General features: G+C 38.1%; 1 protein-coding gene across 3 annotated transcripts; it reads right to left on the bottom strand.

Moving 5' to 3' along the window:
- Positions 1-1,168: 1,168 nt before the first annotated feature.
- TMEM263 (transmembrane protein 263) lies at positions 1,169-26,696 on the bottom strand. 3 transcript variants are annotated; one of them, XM_077168625.1, is made up of 3 exons: positions 26,625-26,696; positions 10,035-10,104; positions 1,169-3,954 (listed from the first exon to the last, which is right to left on the bottom strand). In XM_077168625.1, exons 2-3 carry the CDS (start codon positions 10,096-10,098, stop codon positions 3,668-3,670), a joined length of 351 nt encoding a protein of 116 aa, XP_077024740.1. In that variant the 5' UTR covers positions 10,099-10,104; positions 26,625-26,696; the 3' UTR covers positions 1,169-3,667. The 3 variants fall into 3 exon arrangements, with proteins under 3 accessions (XP_077024740.1, XP_077024739.1, XP_077024742.1); XM_077168624.1 differs by lacking the exon at positions 26,625-26,696 and adding an exon at positions 26,310-26,537; XM_077168627.1 differs by lacking the exon at positions 26,625-26,696 and adding an exon at positions 10,303-10,476.
- Between the last annotated feature and the right edge of the window lie 787 nt (positions 26,697-27,483).

The following is a 27,483-nucleotide window of genomic DNA, read 5'->3' as shown; positions in this document are numbered from 1 at the left end:
GTGTGTGATCTGTGGCTATTTAATTATAGAGACTAGGCAATAGAGCAGCAAATTCTTCTGCTCAGGTAAAGCCATAGAGAAGCAGTTAGAGAAATACATTTCTAGCTTAGTTCAAAGCATTAATTGTTTAAAAAACCAAATGCACTTTCAGGGCCAAACATGCTGTATACTGATTTTATTTTCCCTTGGGCCAAATCACATTCCATTATTTTAAGCCACTGACCCTCTGAATTAATGTTTTCTTTGCCTTTTCTCCATTCTTATATTCTCATTAAAATTTTTCTATGACAGAAAATTTTAAAAATTCAAAATCACCAACATAACAGGAGAAGATATCCTTATATAAAACATAGATTCAAATTGTATTTCCCCTGTGAAAAACGGCTCTAGTCACAATTATTTTCCTCACCATTTTAAGTATAATTACACCAGATTCACTTCTGTAGCAAAATGTATTCAGCTACCAAGGTATATACAAATAACTGCAAGACTTCCAGTGAGTTCAAGTTATAGCCTGGTAAACCAGACATACAGGCAGCATTGAATGCCAAAGCAGAATGAAGGACTAGTTATTGAGTAGACTCAATACTGAGTAGAGAAATCGTGACTTACACTAATTCAAAGTGACATGGACCATTCAACTAACATTGAAAGCCTGTTTCTTATTTGTAAAAAGGAAAAAGACACTTCCCACGTTAAGGTCCTCATACTATTTAAACAGGATATTGTATGGAGAATACCTGGCAGGTAAGAAAATGCCCAGTAATTTTAAAAGGTCTCCAAACCAATCCCTATTCCTTTGAGTTTTTTTCTGTCCAGTGGGAGGTCCCACAGCTACTTAGGGCAAAAGGAAGTGCTCCCTACTTTTAACTCCTCCATCTGTTCTCAAACTTTACTGTGCACAAGGAAGATCTGCAGAGCTTCTTAAAATGCAGTCCTGGGGGAGGACTGCACCCTGCAAAGACCTGGCAAGTTAAGGTAGAATGCAGAAATCTGCTCTATTATTAATCTTTATTACAGGTGTTCAAGACATTTGTAATTCACTATCATGTTGGTATCAAATACGTTTTGGAGGATGTTTGCCATGTTTGTGCATTAGTATCAAATTATTTTAAAAACTAGCTCCATCACTCTCTGAACTGCTTAATAACTAAAAATTTTAAAAAGATTACCCTGTTTCAAAATTTCCTTTATTTCCTTAGATCTTTAAGAAACATTTCATCCTTTGCAGATCATAGTGCTTTATAACAGATTTATGGGTTCTTTTCCCATTCCCTTAATACAAAAAATTTATTCAGTCATCAGTTATTTTCATCTGACATTTCACTAAGTACAGGATTCATAATGTCATAGTTTCTTGAGGTGAATTAATCCTGTTTAACAGGTCAAATTGCTAGTCTATGTAAATAAACCAGAAAAGAATCAAGTGTGCAGCTGTACATATCAAACAGCAGGTTCACTTTGATAGGAACCTCTATAGCTAACCATACATTTCTACAGTGCTCTGCTATCACAGCCCCTCCTAAACAAAGGTATAGTTTAGAATTTAAAACAAACTTGATGACATAAAAGATAACAGGTGGTTTTTCTGCAGCAGAAATTAATTACAACCACTTACTCAGGCAATTTTAAAGACAAGCAAAATTGAAAATAAATATGCAAGCATACAGTAAACTAAAGTCTACACTTAAGAAATTCAGGTACAGGGCACAGCAGAGCCTATGACTATATAAGATAAATTAGAAATATAAACTAGCAGTGAAGCAATTATCTCTTCCAAATAGAAGAAAACAAGTTCTCCAATACCATTAGTGTTCATCTATTACTATTTTTTTTAAATCCTTTCTGCTAATGGTGGGATTTGACCAGATATTCCAACAAATACCTTAAATTGTACTGTATGAATCAAATATCATTTAATTCCTGATGTACTGGACAAACTCCTTAATGACTTTTCAGTTATGAATATAGTAGAAAGATTCAAAACCTTTGCAGATTTCCTTAAAATCGCTGCTCATATTTATGAAGGCTTTTCACAATTAGGTTATATTATCTATTTCTTGATCCAAATTATTAATGTAAAATCCTTAGTGGTTTACAAACATTTAAGCTTCAGGTGTTGGAGAGATCTGTTACAAGTTCTCAGAGATGCTGTTCTAACTTATTTACTGCAAGACATCAGCCCCTCTCATTCTCTTCAAACAAATCTCTGTAATGAAGGAAAATTTCCAGGTGAAAACTCCTGAGATTTTTCAGGCTCGATTTTAACCCTTAGAAGAATGCCAAATATATATGGGCATTTGTTAAATTTTTATGAAACAAAAAAGCAAAACAATTAATTCCAGCTAAGCCATACTCTCCGAGAATGAATGGGACATGATGAGATATGTTAAGATATGACACACTTATCCATGATCAGAAACTTCAATTCCCTGTCTGAAAGTGACTTTAAAAAATGGTATAAATTCTACAGCTGCTTTTAACTGTAAGATAACTTACATTTTAAAAGCCCTTATAAGCCTTTCAAAGCATATGTACCTATTTTATACTGACAATCGATGAAGCCCATTTAATTCAATTTAAAACAGCCTTCACATATTGTTGTTGCTTTGTTTTTAAAAAGGGATACAGCAAATAATTTAGACCACATTCTTGATAAAACAGGTGTGGAGGATTTGTATTATATCTTAGAGGCATTCAGTAATTCTTAAGAACTTAAAATTATTTATTAAATATTTGTTCCTCCTTAATATGAAACTCTTCCAACAGAGCTGATAATGTTCCTTAAGCACTGTGAAGTGTATTAACAACGAAGCATGAAACCAGGCTGAAGAATACTGTATGATTGAAAAGTATAATTTGATTATAACTACAACAGTTAATAAGTGCTATCGTATCGCTGACAGCAAGGAATGCCTTTACCCCAACTACTCCTGAGATTCTTAGCTAAAGAGGGAAAATTAATTTCAGGCAACCTTTAAAAGAATCCATAGATAATTCCAAGAATTGCACATATTTAGGGTATTAGAAAAGATGTTTTCTTTCCTAAGGCATCAATGATTACATGAATAGAACACACATCTAACAAAAGATTAACACTTGGTATCATAAAACCATCTATCTATTCTTTTAAACCTTTCTAGCTCCTGCTACTTTTACCAGCTTAACTTTGGAAGAAAAAAAAAAAGACTACCTTTGTCCTAATTATCTATGGTTATAAAAAAACTAAGACATCTGAAACTATTAGGCACATCAAAGGTACAGTTTATGTAGTTTAAAGTTCCCTTCTTAAGGGGCAGATGAGTTACCTGGCACATCATACATACATATGAAACTTATAAAGATCATCCACTAAATTCAATGTTCACATTTTTAGTCAAACTGAAACAGACTTATAGTAAATAGTCAAACATACCATATCTTCAGTTACATCTGAATAAGTGTAACATTTTACCAGGGAAGAAGCTTGAATTTAAGTATGAGAAACCTTCATACACTGTGCTAGTATTGGTCTCTTCTGTTTAGACGAAAGCCAGTCATCAATACTTTCAACACAGCAGATTAGAAGATAAACATCCAAAATAGGTGACTTGGTTGTAGTCCATAATTTAGCAATTCAATGCCACTGGCATCATAATGCTGTGGAGATCAAGTGTATCTCCATATTTTAGTCAGATTTGTCCTTCTTCTTTCCTGTTAAGGGCACTTTGTTTACAACAGCTGACCCAACAGCTGTAACACCTCCAGCCACAGCAGACACTCCCCCTTTCACCAGCCCTATTCCCATGGAAGGCACAGTTGTAACAGCTGTTTTGGTCACCTCCAGACTCTTTCCACCAATCCAGGCCACACCTCCAATGGTGGCACCAACAGCTCCCTTTGTAACACTGAAGATACCCCCAGTCACACGGGACAACATGCCTGGTTGCTGCTGTGGGTGATCTTTCATTGAACCTAATGAGAGAAAATAACAGGAGACAAAAGTCATTAAAAGAGCAGCACAACAACAAGACTGACTGTAAAAATTCAGAAATGGATAGCATAATACTACCTAACTGTGATACAATAATGTTAGAACACTGAATGAAGCTGAATGTGAGAATGATAGAGGGAGGAGGCCTGGGGGCACAAATGAAATCAGAAGGAAAGACAGACGATAAAAACTGAGATGGTATAATCTAGGAATGCCTAGAGTGTATAATGATAGTGACTAAATGTACAAATTTAAAAATGTTTTTGCATGAGGAATAACAAAGGAATGTTAGTACTGCAGGGTGTTGAAAATAGATAATATTTTAAAACTTTAACTTATGTGTGAGACTAAAGCAAAAAATATTTATTTGGTACAAAATTTCTATTTTGACTGGTGCATTTCCTAATATAACTTATGTGGACAGCTTAACTGAACATCATAAGTACATGGAACCGTGAGTAGGGCATGAGATTTTGTAGGTTTGTCCAGAGTGATGCCCCAGTAAATCCCAGAGTGATTTGAACAGTGAATAAAAAAGTATTTGCAAAACCCCCTTGGGGGAATGGCAAGAAAGGGGGAAAACTCAACTTCCCCAGGTGGAGAAGTCTTGATATTCCCACGAACAGTGGGGACAACCAAAGCAATACGCAGAGCTCTTGATCTGGGGGTTTGTTCATACGAAACTTAATCCCACAAAGGATAGGCTAAGCCTACTTAAAATTAGGCATAAGGGTCACCCCCAGAGAACCTCTTTCGTTGCTCAGATGTGGCCTCTCTCTCAGCCAACACGACAAGAAAAGTCACTGCCCTCCCCCTCTCTACATGGGACATGACTCCCAGGGGTGTGGACCTTCCTGGCAACATGGAACAGAAACCTTAGAATGAGCTGGGACTCAGCATCAAGGGATTGAGAAAACCTTCTCGATCAAAAGGGGGAAGAGCAAAATGAGACAATATAAAGTATCAACGACTGAGAGATTCCAGAATCAAGAGGCTATCCTGGAGGTTATTCTTATGCATTATATAGATATCACCTTTCTAGTTAAGGTATAATGGAGAGGCTGGAGGGAACTGCCTGAAAATGTAGAGCTGTGTTCCAGGAACCATGTTTCTTGAAGATGATTATATAATGATACTGCTTTCACAATGTGTGAAAACCTTGTGTCTGATGCTTTTATCTACCTTATCGACAGATGAGTAAAACATATGGGTTAAAAATAAATAAATAATAGGGGGAACAAATGTTAAAATAAATTTAGTAGACTGAAATGTTAGTGATCAGTGAAAGGGAGGGATAAGGGGTTGGTATGTATGAATTTGTTTTCTTTTCATTTCTTTTTCTCAATTGATGCAAATGTTCTAAGAAATGATCATGATGATGAATACACAACTATGTGATGATATTGTGAGTTACTGATTATGTATCAAGAATGGAATGATCATATGGCAAGAATGTGTTTATGTTTAATAAATTATTTATTTATTTATTTTAAAAAAGAGCAGCACAAATCACTAAGTAATGTAAGACTTTCTAACAACTAGGAGGTTGAGTTAGATAAGGCTAATAATATAGATACAAATCTGATGAAAAACTCTTCCCTCAAAGCTATAGTTATACACATGCTAAGTCTTAGTATCTTAGAAGAAATGTTTTAGAGACTAGACAACTTTGACAGAGTTCCAATTTTAAATGACCTATTTTTAAATGTTTCCTTGATGTAGGGTTGTGTTGTTGTTATGGAAAAAAAATGCTTTATCTTTTATCTAAATTGGAGCATGAAGGAATAAAAAGATAAATATATTTAGCCCTCATTTCCTAGATATACTTCAATCAATTATTACTGAAATAAGGTTCTCAAGGTATGGTCTAGGACCTCTGCGAATCATTGAGACTATTTCACGGCATCCATGAATTAAAAACTATTTGACTTTACAATTTCACTCTGTCATGAGTGTACAGTAGAGTTGTTCACAGGCTACATGACATGTAATAACACAACAGACTGAATGCAGAAGCAGCAGCAAGAATCTAGCTGTGTTCTATTAAACTGCTTTTATTTTGGAAAATACTTTTACTAAAAATGTTGTCGTGTTAACACGTAAATGCATTTATTAGGTTTTTAAATAAGTAAAATATGTAGATTTATCAGTTTTATTGCTAATGAGGTAAATGCTGATGGATACAAGCTACAAAGACATAAGCTCTTTGGGGTCATCAATTTTTGAGAGTATGAAAGACTCCAAGACCAAAAAGTTTGATAACCAAATATTTGGGTTTCTGCTCTATGTGCCTCTTAATGATGTATTTAAGGACCTAATGCTATGTAAAAAATAGGAAAACTATTCATCATTTTAAATAATGCTCCTACCTGAAATATTTTTATTCAGATATAAGCAAGTCAAACTACAGCTAAAATTAATATTTAAATCACTGCCTCAGTAATACTTACAGACATCAGTTTGCATTTTGAAGAGTTTAACAAACTCTTCAGATACTCCCAGAAAAGGTGACATTAATATAAAAACATTCAGATTTATGTAAGTCATGAATTTGTTCTCTTTAGTTTGTTTGGCAAGCAGCCTCAAACTCAGACACAAAATGACTGGCAGGAAGATTTCATAAAAATTTGCTTGTGCCAAGTTACTGAAGTCAAGCATCAGTCTATTTGTCTATCAAATGCATAGGATTGTATAATTAAATTAGGTAATATATGGAAATCCCTGAGAAAAAGTGTATCAGAATAGCAGGTATCCACTGAAAATATATTCTAATACTTGGCTCATGTAACTATTGTCAAGAGTAAGTAAATGAAATTTATGTTCTATTTATGCACATGGAACACCATAACAGAATCTGGCATATAATAAAAGCTCAATAAGTGAATAATTAATATGAATTTTTTTTAAATTGCCTGTACTAGCCTCAAATAAATACACACCTTTTCTCCCTTTTCAATCTATGATTTGGGCAGCAACAACAGGTAAGCAATGGTGTTGTTTTTTTTTTTTAAACTTCATGGAACAATATTGGGTAACTATACAATTTAGGTTTTATCCACAGAAAAAGTACAACCTCACAAAGAAAAGTAAATTATTGGCAAAAGGTTCAACCAAGATCACCAAAGTTAATTAGGTCTGTGCTCATTTGAAGCTATTATGTACCCCAGAAAGCTACATCCTTTAATCCTCATTCAATATTGCTGGGTGAGGATCTTTTTTATTGCTTCCTTAGAGATGTGACCCACCCAATTGTAGGTGGTAACTTGTGATTAGATAGTTTCCATAGAGATGCGTCTCTACCTATTCAAGGTGGGGTTGCTTACTGGAGCCCTTTAAGAAGAGGGAACCATTTTGGAAAAAGCTTTAGAGCCAGGAGAGCAGAGCCCACACGGACAGAGACTTTTGGAAGCCACTGAAGAAGCTGGGTGAGAAAGCTAGCAGACATTGATCACCATAAGCTTTTCCAGCTGACAGGAGTGTTCTGGACCCATTGGCCTTTCTTAGATCAAGGTGTCTTTCCCTGGGAGCTTTAGTTTGGACATTTTCACCACCATAGAACTGTAAATTTGCAACTTAATAAACTCCCCTTTTTAAAGGCCACTCCATTTCTGGTGTATTGCATTCTGGCTGTTTTAACAAACTAAAACAAGGTCCTAGCAGAATAAGGTTATCAGAGAAGGTAACAATGGGAAACTGACAATATTTCATAGAGAAAAAAAAAATGTGAAAACTGAGCCTTTGTAATACGCAAGGCACAAATTTACCCTGAGGTAGTTTTTCTTTTCATTATTTAGAGATTTTTACATCCTATCACAAGTGGGAAAATCTCATTGGTTATTCACAATAGCATATATGGGAGTGGGGGGAATGTGTGAAAACACATATATAGCAATTGACTAAATTTATAAAATTAACCATTTTTCTCATTAAAACTATTTGTACAGTTAACATAAACTTTTAAAACAGAAATAGCTGAGGATGTATTACTAAAGTGAAGATAAAAATGAATAGTTGAATATATTCATTATGAAATTACGATGAAAGTTTTAAATAATTGATACTGCTGTTGTAATCAAAGTCAATGGCACTATGAAAAGGGGTAAAATCCTGGTCTGAGGATAAAACAGATAACTGCCTCATGTTGAATACCTCATTGGTAAAATTCTTTTTGCTATGCCAAATTTTGTACACATACATTTAATGAAGACAAATAATTTTTCCTAATCAGATAAATATTAAAACTGTTAATAACTTTACAGTATATTGATGATTACCATCATAAAATTATCTGCTTTACAGATTACTTGTTTAGTAGGCTGTCATATAAGGACATTATTGAAGCCATGTTCTCTTCTTTGACAATTATACTTCTGCATGGTCCTTATTTATATCTTTCCTGACTCTCTCAGAAAGTCCTTGTTAATTCTTGTTGAGCCCTAACTTTTTATTTTTTTCAAAATTCCATGGTTCTACTTCTAATCATGAGCTGATTCAACAGTTTTCATGGCTCTTCCTTCAAACAAACACCCACTGCCATCCCACCAGCAACAAGAACAAAACCCAAATTAAACTTGATCAGCTGATTACTTTCATCTTCTTTCTGGCTTAAATACAATATTTTCATTATGTTTGTTTTCGAGCAATTTAATTTTTGCCTGCCAATATGAGATAAGAAATATGGGAAGAAAATTTTAGACAGTAGGGAAGAAAATACCATACCTACAGTCATGACTTCCAGCCCTAGCCTCTTCTCAGACACATCTCAGTCTATTTGCTATCTCATCTCTGTCAGTCACTACAGCCTTTAATTCTACAATTTGATTCTCTTTGTTAAGTATTATGACTATCCTGTACAAACATGCAATTACCCAAGGAGATCACTATTTGGATTAATTTTATTAATTTCCTATACCCAAATCATAAATTTAAAATGCCTGTAATCTTTCCTATATAGTCAAGACATTCATGTGTACAGTTAGTGTCTCCAAGGATTTTCTGAAGTAAAGGTAAGAATAAAATGATTCATGATGTCACACTTTTCAAACTCAAAGAGAATTATAATATAGGAAAATTAATTAAGCAGACCCCATAGACATGTATTAATATAGTGAGAGCTAACCAAATTACTGCAATAGGTTTTTATTTTTATTTGAGAAATATCCACATACATACAGTCCCACCATATTTTACAATCATACATAGTTGTGTACTCATCGCCATGATCATTTTTAGAACATGTGCATCACTCCAGAAAAGGAAATAAAAAGAAAAAAAAAAAGAACTCGTACATCCCATACCCCTTACCCCTCCCTCTCATTGACCTACAGTATTTCAAACTACCCAATTTTTACCCTTTATTTCCTATTATTTATTTATCTTTTATCCTTACATATTTTTTTAACTCATCTGTCCATACGCTGGATAAAAGGAACATCAGACACAAGGTTTTCACAATCACAGTCACACTGTAAAATCTATACAATTACACAGTCATCTTCAAGCTTTAAGGCTTCTAGAACCCAGTTCAACAGTTGCAGGTACTTCCCTCTAGCCACACCAACACACCATAAACTAAAAAGGGATATCTATATAATGCATAAGGATAACCTCTGGATTCTGTTTGAAATCTCTCAGCCACTGAGATTTTATTTTATCTCATTTCAGTGGATAAGAGTTTAACAACAAATCCAAAATGCCTCTTGAATTAGGGTGTTTTTTTGTACGCATTACATCACAATTAAATGTAGTCTATCCTTCCTCCCCATCCCACCCCACCCTACCCCACCCTTTACAAATAAAAGAATAAGCTCTTACTTGTGAAATGGTCCTAAAAGAATAAAACTGTGACAGGAAAATAGACCTTAAAGTTGCCCTGTGTCCCATTTTTATTAATATCTGTGCTTACTTATTAAAGGCTAAACAATGTTTATCTTCAATTATTTTTTAAACATATTTACTTGACAAGATAAATGAGTTATATTACTTTAAATTTAATAAAAATTATCAGAGCTTTAATTCACCAGGATTCTTTTTCCACTAAGTGTTATAAGTACATACTTACCTTCTGGTGGTTCATCACTAAGGTATGATGGGATTTCTGGTTGGTTTTTATCTGCCTGATTCATGATCTCCTTAAAAAAAAAAACACACATTTCATTTTAACTTCAAAATGTAAGACTAGCTCTTATCACATGCTAATTTATGACTCAACCAATTTTATTCAGAAAACATTTAAAACAGCCACCAAAAGAATATTTCACCTCATCTCCTATTTCAATTTGTAGTATTTATGAGATACTTAAAATTAGACCAGTAAACAATAAACTTACCTGAAATACTAATCAGAGAGGCAGGCACAGTCCAAGCTTTCCTATGTGATTACTATTGTGCTTCAACTTAAACTGAAAATTACCAATTAAAAGAGAATTGGAGGCAAGCCATGGTGGTTCAGCAGGCAGAGTTCTCGCCTGCCATGCTGGAGACCTGGGTTCGATTCCCTGTGCCTGCCCATGCGGAAAAAAAAAGAGAGTTGGAAGGTGGAGTTTAGTTGACAAAAATTTTAAATGCTTCGTCCTACAGAATATTGGTTAATTTAGTGGTAACATGTCATAAAAGGTTTAAGATTAAAAAACATGGTTAAGAGACTTCCGGAGAAGATGGCGGCTTAGTAAGATGCGCGGGTCTTAGTTTCTCCTCCAGAACAGCTACTAAAGAAATAGAAACGGTACAGAACAGCTCCAGGAGCCACGACAGAGACCAAAAAGACAGTGTATCCCATTCTGGACTGGCTGAACCGGCAGGGAGAATCTGCTGCGATGAGATATCCGAGGGGCGCACGCTTCCCCGGGCTGGGACGGCTGGCGGCCGGAGTCCCTCCCTCCCTCCTTTCCGGGCCAGCTGGGAGAATTGGACAGGCGGTCCCCTCAAGCCGCGGCGGCCAGCACCCCCGACGCACGTGCGGCCACCCGGGCTGGCTGGGAGAATTGGATAGGAGGTCCCCCAAGCCGTGGAGGCCGGCGACCGGGGTCCCTTCCACACACGTGGCTTCCTGGTCCGGCTGGGAATATTGGATCGGCACTCCCCCAAACCATGGCGGCCGGCGCCCCATGCCACGCTTGGCTTCCCGGGATGGCTGGGAGATTTGGACCGGCACTCCCCCAAGCCGCGGAGGCCGGCAACCCCCCCCCCCCCGATGCACGGACTCCCGGGCCGGCTGGGAGATTTGAATCGGAACTCCCCCAAGCCGCTTCGGGTGGCGACCCTCCCCCACAGCGAGAGTTTTCCAAAGTTAAAGGAGCCACAGCATCTTTTACTGGTGGGACCCGCAGACAGACGAGCACCATGAGCGCCACATACTGGGCAGGATAAGAAAAACAGAGCCCAGAGATTTCACAGGAAAATCTTTCAACCTGCTAGGTCCCACACCCAGAGAAATCTGATTAAATGCCCAGACGCCAGCAGAAGATAACGGATCATGCTAAGAAAATTGAAGATATGGCCCAGTCAAAGGAATAAACCAATAGTTCAAATGAGATACAGGAGCTGAGACAACTAATGCTGAATATACGAACAGAAATGGAAAAACTCTTCAAAAACCAAATCAATAAATTGAGGGAGGACATGAAAAAGACATGGGTTGGACAAAAAGAAGAAATAGAAAGTCTGAAAAAACAAATTACAGAACTTATGGGATTGAAGGACAAAGTAGAAAAGACGGAAAAAACAATGGATACGTACAATGGTAGATTTAAAGAGACAGAAGATAGAATTAGTGAACTGGAGGATGGAACATCTGAATTCCAAAAAGAAACAGAAACTATCGGGAAAAGAATGGAAAAATTTGAAAAGGGTATCAGGGAACTCAAGGACAATATGAACCGCACAAGCATACGTGTTGTGGGTGTCCCAGAAGGAGAAGAGAAGGGAAAAGGAGGAGAAAAACTAATGGAAGAAATTATCACTGAAAATTTCCCAACTCTTATGAAAGACCTAAAATTACAGATTCAAGAAGTGCAGCGCACCCCAAAGAGAACAGATCCAAATAGGTGTTCTCCAAGACACTTACTAGTTAGAATGTCAGAGGGCAAAGAGAAAGAGAGGATCTTGAAAGCAGCAAGAGAAAAACAATCCATCACATACAAGGGAAACCCAATAAGACTATGTGTAGATTTCTCAGCAGAAACCATGGAAGCTAGAAGACAGTGGGATGATATATTTAAATTACTAAAAGAGAAAAACTGCCAACCAAGACGTCTATATCCAGCAAAATTGTCCTTCAAAAATGAGGAAGAAATTAAAACATTTTCAGACAAAAAGTCACTGAGAGAATTTGTGACCAAGAGACCAGCTCTGCAAGAAATGCTAAAGGGAGCACTAGAGTCAGATACGAAAAGACAGAAGAGAGAGTTATGGAGAAGACTGTAGAAAGAAGGAAAATAAGATATGATATATATAATACAAAAGGCAAAATGGTAGAGGAAAATATTATCCAAACAGTAATAACACTAAATGTTAATGGACTGAATTCCCCAATCAAAAGACATAGACTGGCAGAATGGATTAAAAAACAGGATCCTAATTTATAAAGAGACTGTCCAACTCAACAACAAAAAGACAGCCAACCCAATTACAAAATGGGAGAAAGACTTGAACAGACACCTCTCAGAAGAGGAAATACAAATGGCCAAAAGGCACATGAAGAGATGCTCAATGTCCCTGGCCATTAGAGAAATGCAAATCAAAATCACAATGAGATATCATCTCACACCCACCAGAATGGCCATTATCAACAAAACAGAAAATGACAAGTGCTGGAGAGGATGCGGAGAAAGAGGCACACTTATCCACTGTTGGTGGGAATGTCAAATGGTGCAACCACTGTGGAAGGCAGTTTGGCGGTTCCTCAAAAAACTGAATATAGAATTGCCATACGACCCAGCAATACCATTGCTAGGTATCTACTCAAAGGACTTAAGGGCAAAGACACAAACGGACATTTGCACGCCAATGTTTATAGCAGCGTTATTTACAACTGCAAAGAGATGGAAACAGCCAAAATGTCCATCAACAGACGAGTGGCTAAACAAACTGTGGTATATACATACGATGGAATATTATGCAGCTTTAAGACAGAATAAACTTATGAAGCATGTAACAACATGGATGGACCTAGAGAACATTATGCTGAGTGAGTCTAGCCAAAAACTAAAGGACAAATACTGTATGGTCCCACTGATGTGAACCGACATTCGAGAATAAACTTGGAATATGTCATTGGTAACAGAGACCAGCAGGAGTTAGAAACAGGGTAAGATAATGGGTAATTGGAGCTGAAGGGATACAGACTGTGCAACAGGACTAAATACAAAAACTCAAAAATGGACAGCACAATACTTCCTAATTATAATGTAATTTTGTTAAAGCACTGAATGAAGCTGCATCTGAGCTATAGTTTTTTTGTTTGTTTGTGTGTTTTTTTATATATATTTTTTATTTTTTTTATTTTTTATTATTATTTTTATTTTTTTCTCTATATTAACATTCTATATCTTTTTCTGTTGTTTCACTAGTTCTTTTCCTAAATCGATGCAAATGTACTAAGAAATGATGATCATGCATCTATGTGATGATATTAAGAATTACTGATTGCATATGTAGAATGGAATGATTTCTAAATGCTGTGTTAATTTTTTTAATTAATTAAAAATAAATAAATAAATAATAGGGGGAACGAATGGTAAAAATAAATTTAGTTTAAAGTGCTAGTGGTAAATGAAAGCGAGGGGTAAGGGGTATGGCATGTATAATCTTTTTTTTTTCTGCTATCGTTTTATTTCTTTTTCTGTTGTCTTTTTTATTTTTTTCTAAATCAATGCAAATGTTCTAGAAATGATGAATATGCAACTATGTGATGATATTAAGAATTACTGATTGTATATGTAGAATGGAATGATATCTTAATGTTTTGTCTGTCAATTTTTTTTAATTAATAAAAATATATATAAAAATAAATACGGATTAAAACAAAAAAAAACATGGTTAAACTTTGTTTTCCAAATTCCCTTTACTGTCTTAAAATATTTGCTTTTAAATTCACTTGACTAAAGATTAAAAACAACTCAAGATTGATCTAAAAGTGTCCTTTATGACGGACTTGGGAAACTAGGTTTATTACCCCGTCAATCAACTAAGAATTTCCTAGTCACATAAATTATATATATATTTCTACATATATAATAACTGATTAATTTTAATAAGTATTTCAGCACATCAATCAAATAAATATTGAGCACCTACTATGGGCCAGGGAATGTTTTAGGTTGTAGAGAACATTACAGTGATCAATACAGACCCAAAAATCCCTGTTATAATGACATGAACACACTAGTGGGAGAGGACAAACAATAAATACACAGCTATGGAGGGGCAGAGAGTGTGATATTTTAAATAGAACAGTCTGAATGCCTCAGTGAGGTCACATCCCAAGGCAGAAAAAACAGCAACAGCCCAGGCTCTGAAGCAGGGAAGGAGCTTGCCTGGGGTGTTCTAGGAGCAGCAAGAGGAGTGCAGCTGAGACTACATCAAAAGGCGACAGAGGAGGACGTTTAAGAGTAAGGTTCTGATCACATAGGCCCTTGCAAGCCATGGTGAAGGTTCTGGACAAATAATTCTGAGATGGGAAGTCAGTGAAAGGCACTGAACAAGGGAGTGGCATGTTCTGATTGACATTTTTAAAAGATCATCTGGCTGCTGTGGAGGAGAACAAAAAGGAAAGCAAGTGCAGAGGCAGAAAGATCTCTTAGAAGACTATTTCAATATTTGATGCAAAAAATTGTGAGGGTTTGAATGAGAATGGCGTAAAAGTGATAATAAGAAATTAGGGATTCCCAAGGGTAATTTTAACCTTGCAATTCATCTTGCAATGTCTTTAAAACCTAAATCTGTGTAAGGTAGGACTTCACACCTTACACAGTCCAGTAGCTTTTCATGTGTCTATTAAATATCTTATTAGGTGTTCCAGTTGAAAACCCTGACTCATGCCAATTGTCAACAGCACCTAATCTAATCCTGGACTGATTTGTGAATTTAGCACTCATCCCATACACACTTAAGATTTAAAAAGTAATAGTCAATTTATGTAATCACCAACAAAAAAAAGGAGCAAAAGAGTATCAATACTCCAGTGTAATCCTAGAAGGGGTGCTTTTTTTTGGGGGGGGGGACTGAGATTATCATCTCTGTTCTTTTTTTAATATTTTTATCAACAAATCTTCACACACATACAGTCCATACATGGTGCACAATCAGTGGCTCACAATATCATCACTTAGTTGTGTATTCACCACCATGATCATTTTTAGAACATTTGCATCACTCCAGAACAAGAAATAAAAAGAAAAAACTCATACATCCCACATCCCTTACCCCTCCCTCTCATTGACCACTAGTATGTCAATCTACCTAATTTATTTTACTCCTTATCCCCCTATTATTTATTCTTTAGCCATTTTTTTTTTTACTCATCTGTCCATAACCTGGATAAAAGGAGCATCAGACACAGGTTTTCACAATCACACAGTCACAGTAAAAGCTGTATCATTACACAATCATCTTCAAGAATCAAGGCTATAGGAACAGAGTTCAACAGTTACAGGTATTTTCCTCCAGTCACTCCAATACACCATAAACTAAGAGATATCCATATAATGCATAAGAATAAAACTCCAGGATAACCTCTCGGCTCTTGTTTGACATCTCTCAGCCACTGAAACTTTGTCTCATTTCTCTCCCCCACCTTTTGGTCAAGAAGGCTTTCTTTATCCCATGATGCTGGGTCCCGGCTTATACCGGGAGTTCTGTTCCACACTGCCACGGAAATTTTTACACCCCTGGGAGTTATGTCACACGTGGGGGGGGGGGGGGGCAGTGAGTTCACCTGCCGAGGTGGCTAGAAGGGGTTCTTGACTCACTTGCCCTAATCTTAAAAATCCCTCAAATCAGAAAGTTACATTCATTTCCATTCATAGATTTTCTTTGACATATCAAAGTAAGATCATGACAAATCATATCATAGTAGTTAAGGCTCTGGAACCAGACAGACTGCGTTTGAATCCCAAACAACCAAAAACTGTGTATGGCTATTTGTATGTTATTTATATGACAACAAATAACTCATCAAATCCTTGCTGTTCAGGAGATTTAAAACAGAAATTAAGATATTCTAGTCCTAACTCTACAAATAGAACACTACTAAATTCCAAAACAAAACATGCAAGAGTTGTGGCAGAAAATGTGTTCCTTCTTGAGGAATATGACCATGTTGGAGCCATTTTCTTCCCCTCCAGAAGTTCCAAGAGGATGAGGACCTTTGTTTAACTTTTCCTCACTGTAATTTGTGTGTGACATACACACACACAAATTCAAGGGGTCACTCGGCTGATCAACTGATCAACAGAAGCTTCCATACCCTGTATAAATTGTAAGAACACATATATCTTGCATATTTTAGCTAGAGTTTAAAATCAGGTGTGATTTTCTTAGTGACTGCATATATTTCAAATCCCTGTCCCACAAATCCCGACTGAAAGCTTACCCTTTCCTCCTACAGTTCCATTTTTTAAAAAAATTTATTTTCCACATCTTGTAATTTAAAAAAAGGCCACCATTTTAAAAGATTAGACAAGACATATACAAACTAATGTAGATAATATAAATGATATCTCCCTCATGTGAGTAGGCAATGAGGAGCCTGAAGATTTCTGAGCAGAATAACATTTGTCAGATACAGGCTTTAAGAAGCTAAATGAAGGAGATTAACTCCAATAAGTGGTTTCTTCAGTAGTTCAATGAGATGGATGGAGTAATAGTTTGAACTCTTCCCAGTTTTTCTTCTTTCAATAAATGCTCAGGTAAAAAGCAGCAGTCAACTTTGACTTCCTTTTTTACGTTCCCATCTGTATCATCAATAAATTCTGTTGCCTAAATAAATCCAGAATATTACTTATCACCTCTACTGCTAATACTTTAGTCCAGGACATCACAGTCTCTTAGACTACTGCAAAACCTCTTAACTGGGCTTCCATCTTTCCTCCCCTCTTCATTCTAGCCATGGCAGACTTCTAATTTTAAAATGTCCAACTGCTCTCTATTTCACTCAGAATAAAGTCTAGAGCGCTTACTTTGGCTTTTATGGCCCAACATCATCTAACCATCTCCCTTCCCCCATTTCAACTCTGATATCACCTCCAACCCATCTCTTGCTCATTTCACTCTAGCAACACTGGCTTCCTTGCTCCTCCTCTCCTGAAAGGGTGTTCCCTGTGATATCTTGCTGGTTTACTTCCTTCAGGTCCTTATGCAAATGTTGCCTTATCAGAAGGCCTTTCCCTGACTATCCTATAATAAATTAATAAATATAATAAATCCTCCTCCAACTCCCCCTATCATTTCCCCCTTACTCTGTTCTCTTTTCTTCATCTCTCTCTATTGCCACTTAATAGATATATTTACTTTCTGTTTCCCAAATAGAATGTAAACTCCATGAGAACAAGGGCTTAATTATGTTTGCTGCCAGAGTCACAGATTTAACATCTCATGCATGGTGGACATTCAAATAGTTGAAATTGTTAAAGAAGTAGAAACATCACCTGTTTATTAACGTGCGTTGAAAGAATAATCTCTGCTGATATTAGGTTTCTAGCATGAGCAACTAGGTAAAGAAGATGGCAAAGGGGACATTAAAACAGAAACAGCTTCTGTGCCAATTTGAAGCTATTATATATCCCAGAAAAGCCATGTCCTTTAATCCTCATTCAATATTGCTGGGTGGAATCTTTTTTATTGTTTCCATGGAGATGTGACCCACACAATTGTGGGTGTGATTTTTGATTAGATGGAGATGGGACTCCACCCATTCCAGGTGGGTCTTGATTAGTTTACTGAAATCCTTTAAAAGACAAAACATTGTGGAGAAAGCTAGAAGGCCACAAGAACAATGACAGCCCACTTAGCTAGAGACCCTTGGAGATACAGAAGGAAAATGCCCTGGGGGATCTTCATGAAAGAAGAAGCCGGGAGAGAAAGCTAGCAGACAGACATCACCACATGCCCTCCCAGCTGAGAGAGAAACCCCGAACCTCATCAGCCTTTCTTAGGTGAAGGTAACCTCTTATTAGTGCCTAAATTTGGACATTTTCACAGCCTTAGAACTATAAACTTTCAACTTAATAAATTCCCCTTTTTAAAAACCGTTCTGAGCCCTAAGGGTAACTCAGGGGGAGTATTCGCACCTGACATGAGGGAGACCTTGGTTCAATTTCTGGAGCCTGCACAAGCTAAAAAAAAAAAAAAGCTTTCTTTAGGGACACCCAAATCAATAGGCCATGCCCTTGATCTTGAGGCTTAATCTTGTGAAGTTTATGTAGGTAACAGAGAGGCTTAGCCTACCTATAGGTATGCGTAAGAGTTACTTCTAGAGGACCTCTTCTGTTGCTCAGATGTGATCTCCCTCTCTCTAAGCCCGACTCTGCAAGTAAATTCATTGCCTTTCTCCCTACATGGGACATGACATGTAGGGGTGAAAGTCTCCCTGACGACGTGGGAGATGATTCCCAGGGATGAGTCCGGCCCCGGCACCGTGGAATCAACAATTCCATTGTGACCAAAAGGGGGAAAAGCAGTACAACAAATAAAGTATCAGCGGTAGAAAGAGTTCAAACAGAGTTGAGAGGCTACTCTGGAGGTCACTTCAGTTACACACTGCTTCCTATCATGACCTGCCAAACCCCAACCAGGACCATTTCAGCCAATTCTAAAGAACAGGTAAAGCAATATATAAGACTCCACACACAATTAGCACTACCTAACTGAAGCTTGCATAAGAGTAGCCTCCAGAATATCCTCTTGACTCCATTTGACCTCTCTGGGCCACCAATGCCTTATTTTATTACATTTCTTTTCCCTCTTTGGTCAGGAAAGTGTTGTCAATCCCAGGATGCCAGGGACAGACTCATTCCCTGGAGTCCTGCCCCACGCTGTCAGGGAAATTTTCACTCCAGAATGGCTTGTATCATGTAGAGGAGAGGGCACTGATTTTCCTTACAGAGTTAGGTTTGGAGAGAAAGAGGCCATATCTGAGCAACAAGAGGCATGAAGGACTTGTTTTTGAACAAGGAGTATTTGAGATGACTTCAGGTAGTCCACAGGAGATGTTTAACACGTAATTAGATTTCAGGGGTTTGAGACTCAGGCTTAAAGCCCAAGTTAGAGTTGGGGATCTGGGAATGGTCTGAAATGATACAATAAAGAAAATGAGTGAAAAGAGAGAAGGAGACTGATTACCTTAGCTGGATTGCTCATATTTAAGAGTTGAACAAAAGAATAGCAAAATACACAAACAAAAAATACTGGGAAATGAATTGTCAAATGAGTACAGTCATGTGGAATTTATAAGATACTTAAACATCTACATAATGCAGACATTAAAATAATTTAAGGGGGGTACAAGGATAGTTCACTGGTAGCATTCTTGCCTGCCATGCAGGAGACTCGAGTTCAATTCCTAGTGCGTGCAATTCTACCCTCCTCCAAAAAATAAATAAATAAAAATTAAAATAATTTATGAAGATCAAATACCACAGGGAAATGCTATTGAAGTATTTAGAGAATATAAAAGGCATAGTCCATATGATCCAATTATTTTAAAAATGCATATAAAAAAACTGAACAGAGGTACAGTAAAATGATAACAACAGCTGCCACTAGGCGGCAGAAATAAAGTTGACATCTATATTTTAATTGACCACAGTAAGTATGTATGCCTTTTATGATTAAACAAAAATACGTATTTCTTAAGTCTTGGAAATCAGTGATGTTCCTAAAAGATATTTTTAAAGATTATGCAGTTCAAAATTTTAAAATGTTTTTGCATGAGGGAGAACAAGGGAATGTCAATACTGCAGGGTACTGAAAATAGATGGTAATTAATATTTTAAAACTTTAACTTATGTGTGAGACTAAAGCAAAAAATATTTATCTGGTACAAAATTTATAATTTAACTGGTGCATTACCTAATATAACTTATGTGGACAGTTTAACTGAACACCATAAGTATATGAAACCTCGAGTAGGGCATGAGATTATGTAGGTTTGTCCAGAGTGATGCCCCGATAAATCCCAGAGTGATTTGAACAGTGAATAAAAAAGTATTTGCAAAACCCCCTTGGGGGAATGGCAAGAAAGGGGGAAAACTCACCTTCCCCAAGTGGAGAAGTCTTGATACTCTCACAAGCAGTGGGGACAACCAAAGCAATAGGCGGAGCCCTCGATCTGGGGGGTTGTTCATATGAAACTTAATCCCACAAAGGATAGGCTAAGCCTACTTAAAATTAGGCTTAAGGGTCACTCCCAGAGAACCTCTTTTGTTGCTCAGATGTGGCCTCTCTCTCAGCCAACACGACAAGAAAAGTCACTGCCCTCCCCCTCTCTACATGGGACATGACTCCCAGGGGTGTGGACCTTCCTGGCAACGTGGAACAGAAACCTTAGAATGAGCTGGGACTCAGCATCAAGGGATTGAAAAAACCTGCTCCACCAAAAGGGGGAAGAGCAAAATGAGACAAAATAAAGTATCAAAGGCTGAGAGATTCCAGAATCAAGAGGCTATCCTGGAGGTTATTCTTATGCATTATATAGATATCACCTTTCTAGTTAAGGTATAATGGAGAGGCTGGAGGGAACTGCCTGAAAATGTAGAGCTGTGTTCCAGGAACCATGTTTCTTGAAGATGATTATATAATATTGCTTTCACAATGTGACTGTGTGAAAACCTTGTGTCTGATGCTCCTTTTATCTACCTTACCGACAGATGAGTAAAACATATGGATTTAAAATAAATAGGGGAACAAATGTTAAAATAAATTTAGTAGACTGAAATGCTGGTGATCAATGAAAGGAAGGGGTAAGGGGTATGGTATATATGAATTTTTCCTGCATTTTCTTTTTCTGAATTGATGCAAATGTTCTAAGAAATGATCATAATGAATATACAATTATGTGATGATATTGTGAGTTATTGATTATATATCAAGAATGTAATAATCATATGGTAAGAATGTTTATGTTTGTATGTTATGTTGAATTTAAAAAAAAGCAAATGCAGTCCAATATGTTGGACTTTCCACTGCTACTTAAACCAGTGATAGCATTAAAGAGGGGGTCAAAACCACAGGACTTGAATCCCTCAAGAATGATTGACTTAATATGCATTTTCACTATGAAGTTGGGCTAGTAAAGTTCTGCTGGGTGTCAAATAGGCCACAGATCAATTCAAGCTAGGCAGTATCTTTCCCCATTGCAGCTACCACACCCGTCCCACACACAGGGCTGGCACTGGACCTATTTTGTGAATTATACCTTAATAAAGCTGTTACCGAAAAAAGAAAAAAAAAGATTATGCAGTTCATCTAGTCCTCGTTATACCTGGTTTTTAGCCACAGATCAAACTGATCATATGAAAAACAATGAACTTGAATCACATTATGTTGACTCAAAAAAATAGCATCACAGAGTTTTGTTCACGGTCATGTCCTTGACAAACAGCCTTATACACCCTATTACTACATATACTCTCTAACAATGCTAAAGTCAGTACCTACTAGATTATCTGATGGCTCTGATATGAAGTGCCACCTGAAACTTTCTTTAGAAGTAATTATTCAGAAAAACCTTTTCTTTCCCATAAATATTTATTTTCTTCTCTTTGAGATCCATGTATTTGTTTCTATTTAAAAGATACAAAGATGTGATGTCTCTCTTTCTTCCCTTTTGGCTTCCAGGAAACTTGTAGCTAAAATCCCAGCCCAATGAGGCAGGCTCCTGTAGCCTGCATAGCTGTATCCCATCTCCCCATTCTTCCACATGCCCTCATAACCTCCACCTCAGATTTCTATTTTCCCTGTTTTGCAATGCGAATATCTTATTTATATTTTGCCAGTTTGTTCATATATTTTTATTCTATGCTGCTACATAGTGTTGTGGAATAAATGGGATAAAAATTATCATTTGTACTCACATTAAACATCACTAGAAAATATGCATACCAACATATGGTTTGTTTAGCTCTCTCTCTCTCCACATATATATATATACACTTTTTTAAATTTATATATATATATATATATACACACTTTTTATAAAATTTTAAGCTCCAGTTTTGCTTTACAAACGTATCTCTTTTAGAGTATACAGTGGTATGCCAGGAGCTTCAAGAAGCCACAGAAGAGACATGGTGCATCCATTTTACTAGAAGTTCAATTTACAACACTGTTTTGTTTTTAAATGCATATTAATTAGAAATTAAAATGAAAAATGAATTTATTTTTAAGATAACTAGACTTTCAAGAAATTTTGCATGGGGATGCTTCTGAGAGCATGCTCAGATTTAGCAGCCCCTTCCCAGCCCAATCACACTTTCAATCCCATGGTTTCACTCCCTACAGCCCTTACATGGAGCACTTTTGGTAGAAAAGTTTGGCATGTACGAATTTAGATGCAATTACATTTATAGAAACATTCAACAATATATTATTTATTATGAATACTACTTACCAACATCTATAAACCAGATATAGCAAATCTGGAGTCCTGTCAAGCCAGATGATCAGATATCAAGACTAAACGAATTTGCTATTAGAGGGCCACAGAGATTGACTTTTTTTGTTCATGTCTAGGTTTCTTGAACATTACTATAGCTATACCTCGCTATAATGTTTGGGTTTCTGGTATACTTATAGATCATAATAGCAAGTTTGTAATACTAAAATTACTCTACACCTCATAAGGTAATAAAAATTATATAAAAGCCGCAAGTATTTGGAATATATTTTCTTTTCTGGATTCCTGATCTTATAAGATACCAAGTTACCTTATAAAAGTATTTTCACCAAAATCCTAACAATCTATAGTACCATCTTATACTTTTTATTCACACGAACCATATCCAACCTCTGCACACATATATATGCCAAAATTCCTGGATATTAGCCCTTTATTACTAAGGAGAAATGCTTATTATATTAGTATCATATTCATTATCATAATTACAGGAGACCTGTTCCTCTTAAATTGGAAATTAGGAATACAAATTGATCCTTAATCTTCTAAAACTACGAAAAGTAATCTGCTAGTAAAATTTAAAAATACACAAATGGAGACTAAGTAACAACTGAGAATAAAACTGTCAAACTGACAATTTAAAATGTCAATGGCATTAAACAAAATTACTAAGTCTATGAAACATCATTAAAGTCACTGAGTCATTAGTTCAACACATACTTGTTGTTTTGAGTGTCTATTATATTTGTTGTGAGTTTCTTTTACGTGCCAGGCACCTTGTTACACACTGAAATTTCACTGTGAGTAAGTATACACAGGAATGTAAGCTCTGGGTTAGAGTTTACAATCCAGTGGCAATATGTTTTTCCAAAATCAGTTTAGTGAATCATTCACTCCATACACACAAACACACACACATACACACACACACTGTCTAGGAACTTATAATGCACACAGTTTCTGTTAGAAATGTATTTTCCTAAGGAAGGTAAGAAAGACAGAAAAAACTTTTAGATCAGCACAAATGATTATTCTACAGACATAAATCAGTTTTACTTTTTGGTCCTGAATATGTGAACAAACTATTAGTAGAGCAATTAAAACTACATGGATTTTTTAAAAAATTGTGAAATGGAAAAGACTTCTTCACTATAGACTATCATCTATCACGTACGCAAATTCATTAGCAATTATCTTAAGCATTTTAGAAGGAAGAAAAAATACTTTTCCAGTACAACAGCATCATAGATAAAGCAGCTAGCAAATATATTGAGCAAGGATTAACAATACTATTCTCTAGAGGGTAATTTATTCCAATAATAGAAATAAGTAAACAAATACCTCTCGGGAGCCTTCTTTTTTTTTTAAAGGAAAACAGATGAATCAAGGTTGTTTGTGGATTTCAGTAACACTGTATATATAAATGTTTTAATTTACAATGGGTACAAAGTCTGGAAACAATAAACAAATGCATCTATGGATATCACTCCTCTATGTACCAAAGCAAGTTAAATAAAGTAAGTTGTTTAAAACCTATCTACAAAATACAGTGCATAACAATTTACTTTCAAAGCCACTTCAAAATACCTATTTAACAGTAAGTGCTAATTTCCCCATGTAAGAAAAAAGACTACAAATGAATTTGCTAAATTCTCCTAGGTATTGTATATATATATATACATAGGTACATTGCCACATTCTCACTCCCATGTTTTAGGGTCTTCGTCAAATAACTACATGGAGCTTCGAAAATATATTTATAAAATTATATATATATTATACAGAGTTTTAATGTAAGCATGCACCAAAAATCATAGGTTAACCCCAGCTCACTTTTCTTAGGATTTTCTAATTAATCACTACCCTGTACAGGCTACTTTTAAAGATGGCTCCTAATCACTAAGTCAACAGCTGAGGAGACATGGCCTGAATCTGGCAACAAAGTGCTCTGGAACAAGGGAAAAAAATAACCTATCAGTAAAATTTCTAAGTGCACATGTAATGACAACTCACAGTAAGTATCAAAATGGCAATTTTTGGATGTGCCCTTATATGAAATATTAAGCAGCACTACAATACTCTGGCAAGCCAGAGAACAAACAGTACAGCATTCATCTTCATTAAATGATACCTCATTAGTTCAACAGATATTTGCCTCCCTACTATAAGGCAGGCACTCTGTTAGGCAGTAAGGTTTCAGTGTGAATAAGAATGCAAAGGCCCTACTATCAAGAAGTGTATATGTAATTCAGTGCCATATCTTCAGGAAGTAGGGAAACAGCAAATACTCAATGACTAAAACAAAGAAAGGTAAAGATTTTCCTGAAAATCTAGAGAAGCCTAAATAAAACACACACACACAAAGACCTGCAAATGTATTTGCCTAATATAGTAACCACTTGAACTTTGTCTTAACGATGTTTTCTATACATGGACAAATTTTACTGAACTTGGTGTCTGGTACATATGTTATAACGAAGACTAAAGATATAAAAGTGGGAAAGGCAAAACAGGATGCACATGGGCTTATTACAGGTTACTTCTCCCTTTCTTTTTTAAAAAGCAGGCATACACACACATATTGGATAGTGAAATATCAATATTCCTGGTGAGCCCTCTAAAACGCGCACATCAGTGGAAGTTCTAAAGACTAAGCAATAGCATACACTGCAAAACCACAGATAATAAATCGTCTTTTCATTTGGAATTAGCACAAATATCCACTTGAAATTCTTTCACAGAAGAAGGCGTGATAAATCGACAACTCTCCTCTTTCTCTGGGTGTTTCTAACCCTTCTCTCCGGGCGGGCGGCTCCTTCTTCCCCCCTGATCCCTGTAGGCACCATCAAGCTACACTCTTTTTCTTTAGCAGAGGGAGTGACGTGGCAGGAGAGGCAGAAAATGACCCTGGTGGAGCCGTGGCGAAGGCTGAGCTCGGAACCTCCTCCCCTCGCTCCACGTTGTATACCCAGCACCACCCCCACCTCAGCTTTCCAGAATTTCTTTGTGAAAGGCTTAGGAGAGACAACCTGGTTGGAAGAAGGAGCTTGGGAACAGTCTTGAAGCCGCATGTGCAGAGCAGGAACAGTTTTCATTTCAACCAGGAAGGCAACAGCAGCACTGATGGATGCTCCAACGCTCCCCAGTCACCCGTTGGCGCCGCCAGCGCCCCTCTAGCTTCCCACACTTTCTAGGTTTAGGTTAGGCGTGGGGGTAGAGCCTGCCTACCTGGAAGGCACAGGGAATGCCCACAGAGGGCCAAGTCTTGTGTGCAACTTCTGCCTACACCCAACACAAGCGGTTTATCAACAGGTCAGGAGTTAGTAGGTCGGGGAAGACCGGAACACAAGACCCTTGCCGCATCCCCTCTCCCAGGCGTCCGTGGACGCCCGCCCCAACCTTCGTGCGGCCTGCCCCCAAGGAGCTAAGAAATCAGGCGGAGACCTCCAAGAGCCCCCAATCCTAAACCACGGCGAGGGGAGAGAGGGACACGGAAAGAGGAGAGGCCCGCCAGCAAACCTCCATCCGGCCTCCAATCTCGCTTCACCCCCGCTCTTTCCAGCTTAGTGCCCCCCGCCTCCAAGGGCCCTGCTTGGGGCAGCTAGGCCCCGGCAGAGAGAAGATGAGGCGCAGGAGGGTGGGTTAACGGAAGAAAGCAAGAGCAAGAGAGGAGCGCAGGAAGCCAGGCCAGCGGCCCCCGCCCTCCCATCGCGATTTACTCACCGCCAGGGCCAGGGGCTGAGGGCTGGGGCCAGGTGGAGGGAACGGACAGCACGAAAAAGGGTTGAGGCAACCTGGGGCGGCAACGGCTACTGAGATAGCCCCGGGCAGTTGCGGGCTCCGGTAGCGCCTCCGCAGGCTGCAGAGCGTAGAGACTCCGTTGGCGGCGGCGGCCTCTGGCTGCGGACGTGGCGCCGGACGCGGCCCGCCCCCTCGGCTGCCTCCTGGGCTCCCACCTCCTCCCGCGACTCGGGTTCCGACGCGCACGCGCATTCGCACACCCCCAGCCCCTCCCACACCCATTCCCCACACACCCACCCGTTTTTCGAACTGCTCAATCCTTCCAGCAGCCCCCAGCCTGCCGCCTCCCGAGGTGCGCACGCGCGATGCGACCAGCCCGCCCCCCCCAACTCCCCGCCACTCCCCCCACCACCACTCCCCGCCACCCCATCCTTGTTCCCGCCCCTCGCCCCTGGGTGTCTCTGCGGAAACCCCCTGCCGGCTTGCACGCGCGCCCCTTGCGGGGGGGGGGGGGGAGGGGCACGCCCCTTTTCCTCCACCGTCCAATCAAATCGGGCGAGGGGCGCGAGGCCCGGGAGACTCGGCGGTGGCCTTACTGGCCTGGCGCGGGAGCTGCTGCGGGTTCTTGGGGCCTTCGTTTCAGGGCGAGTAACGGTTGCTCGGAATTCAGAACCATCGCCTTAGGACAGGTGGGACGGTCGCCAGTTTTGTCAGACTCTTCACCCATAAGCTTTGTCTTCTCTTTTCAGCTTCCCTTCACGGGAGTTACGAGCTGGACCTTCTCTCAACCCTTCGCCTCGGGGTACTCTACACGTCTTCACTCACGAAGTGTTAGCGATGGGGAGAGACCTTACTTATTATTATTATTGTTATTATTATTATTTGGGGGTGCATGGTCCGGGAATCGAACCCGGGTATTATTGTTTTTTAATCTTCTCTGATGTAGAGGTGAACTCCTTGAGAGTAAGAGCCCCTCTGTTTGGTCTTGGTCGCGTAGTCCAGTACCCCGGTTTGCTAGGCACTCGGTGTTTGTTGGCGAGAGTGGGTGTTTAGTAGTGGAAAGAAAACTGAATTGGAAATTAGAAAACCTGGCCTTGCACCTCTTCTTGGCCACTTCCTAACCAGGTTTCTCCTTAGGCCTCCCCTGGTTGGCGGA

This window comes from Tamandua tetradactyla, chromosome 7 (assembly GCF_023851605.1).
Source record: "Tamandua tetradactyla isolate mTamTet1 chromosome 7, mTamTet1.pri, whole genome shotgun sequence".
NCBI lineage: Eukaryota > Metazoa > Chordata > Mammalia > Pilosa > Myrmecophagidae > Tamandua > Tamandua tetradactyla.
This window is presented reverse-complemented; position numbering and strand designations above follow the sequence as displayed.

What these genes read in the sequence shown, in the direction of transcription:
- TMEM263 (XM_077168625.1), bottom strand. Translation starts at nt 10,098, where the DNA reads ATGAATCAGGCAGATAAAAACCAACCAGAAATCCCATCATACCTTAGT. An exon ending in TAGTGATGAACCACCAGAAG is followed by an intron (nt 3,955 to 10,034) that starts GTAAGTATGTAC and finishes TTCTCTCATTAG; the next exon opens with GTTCAATGAAAGATCACCCA.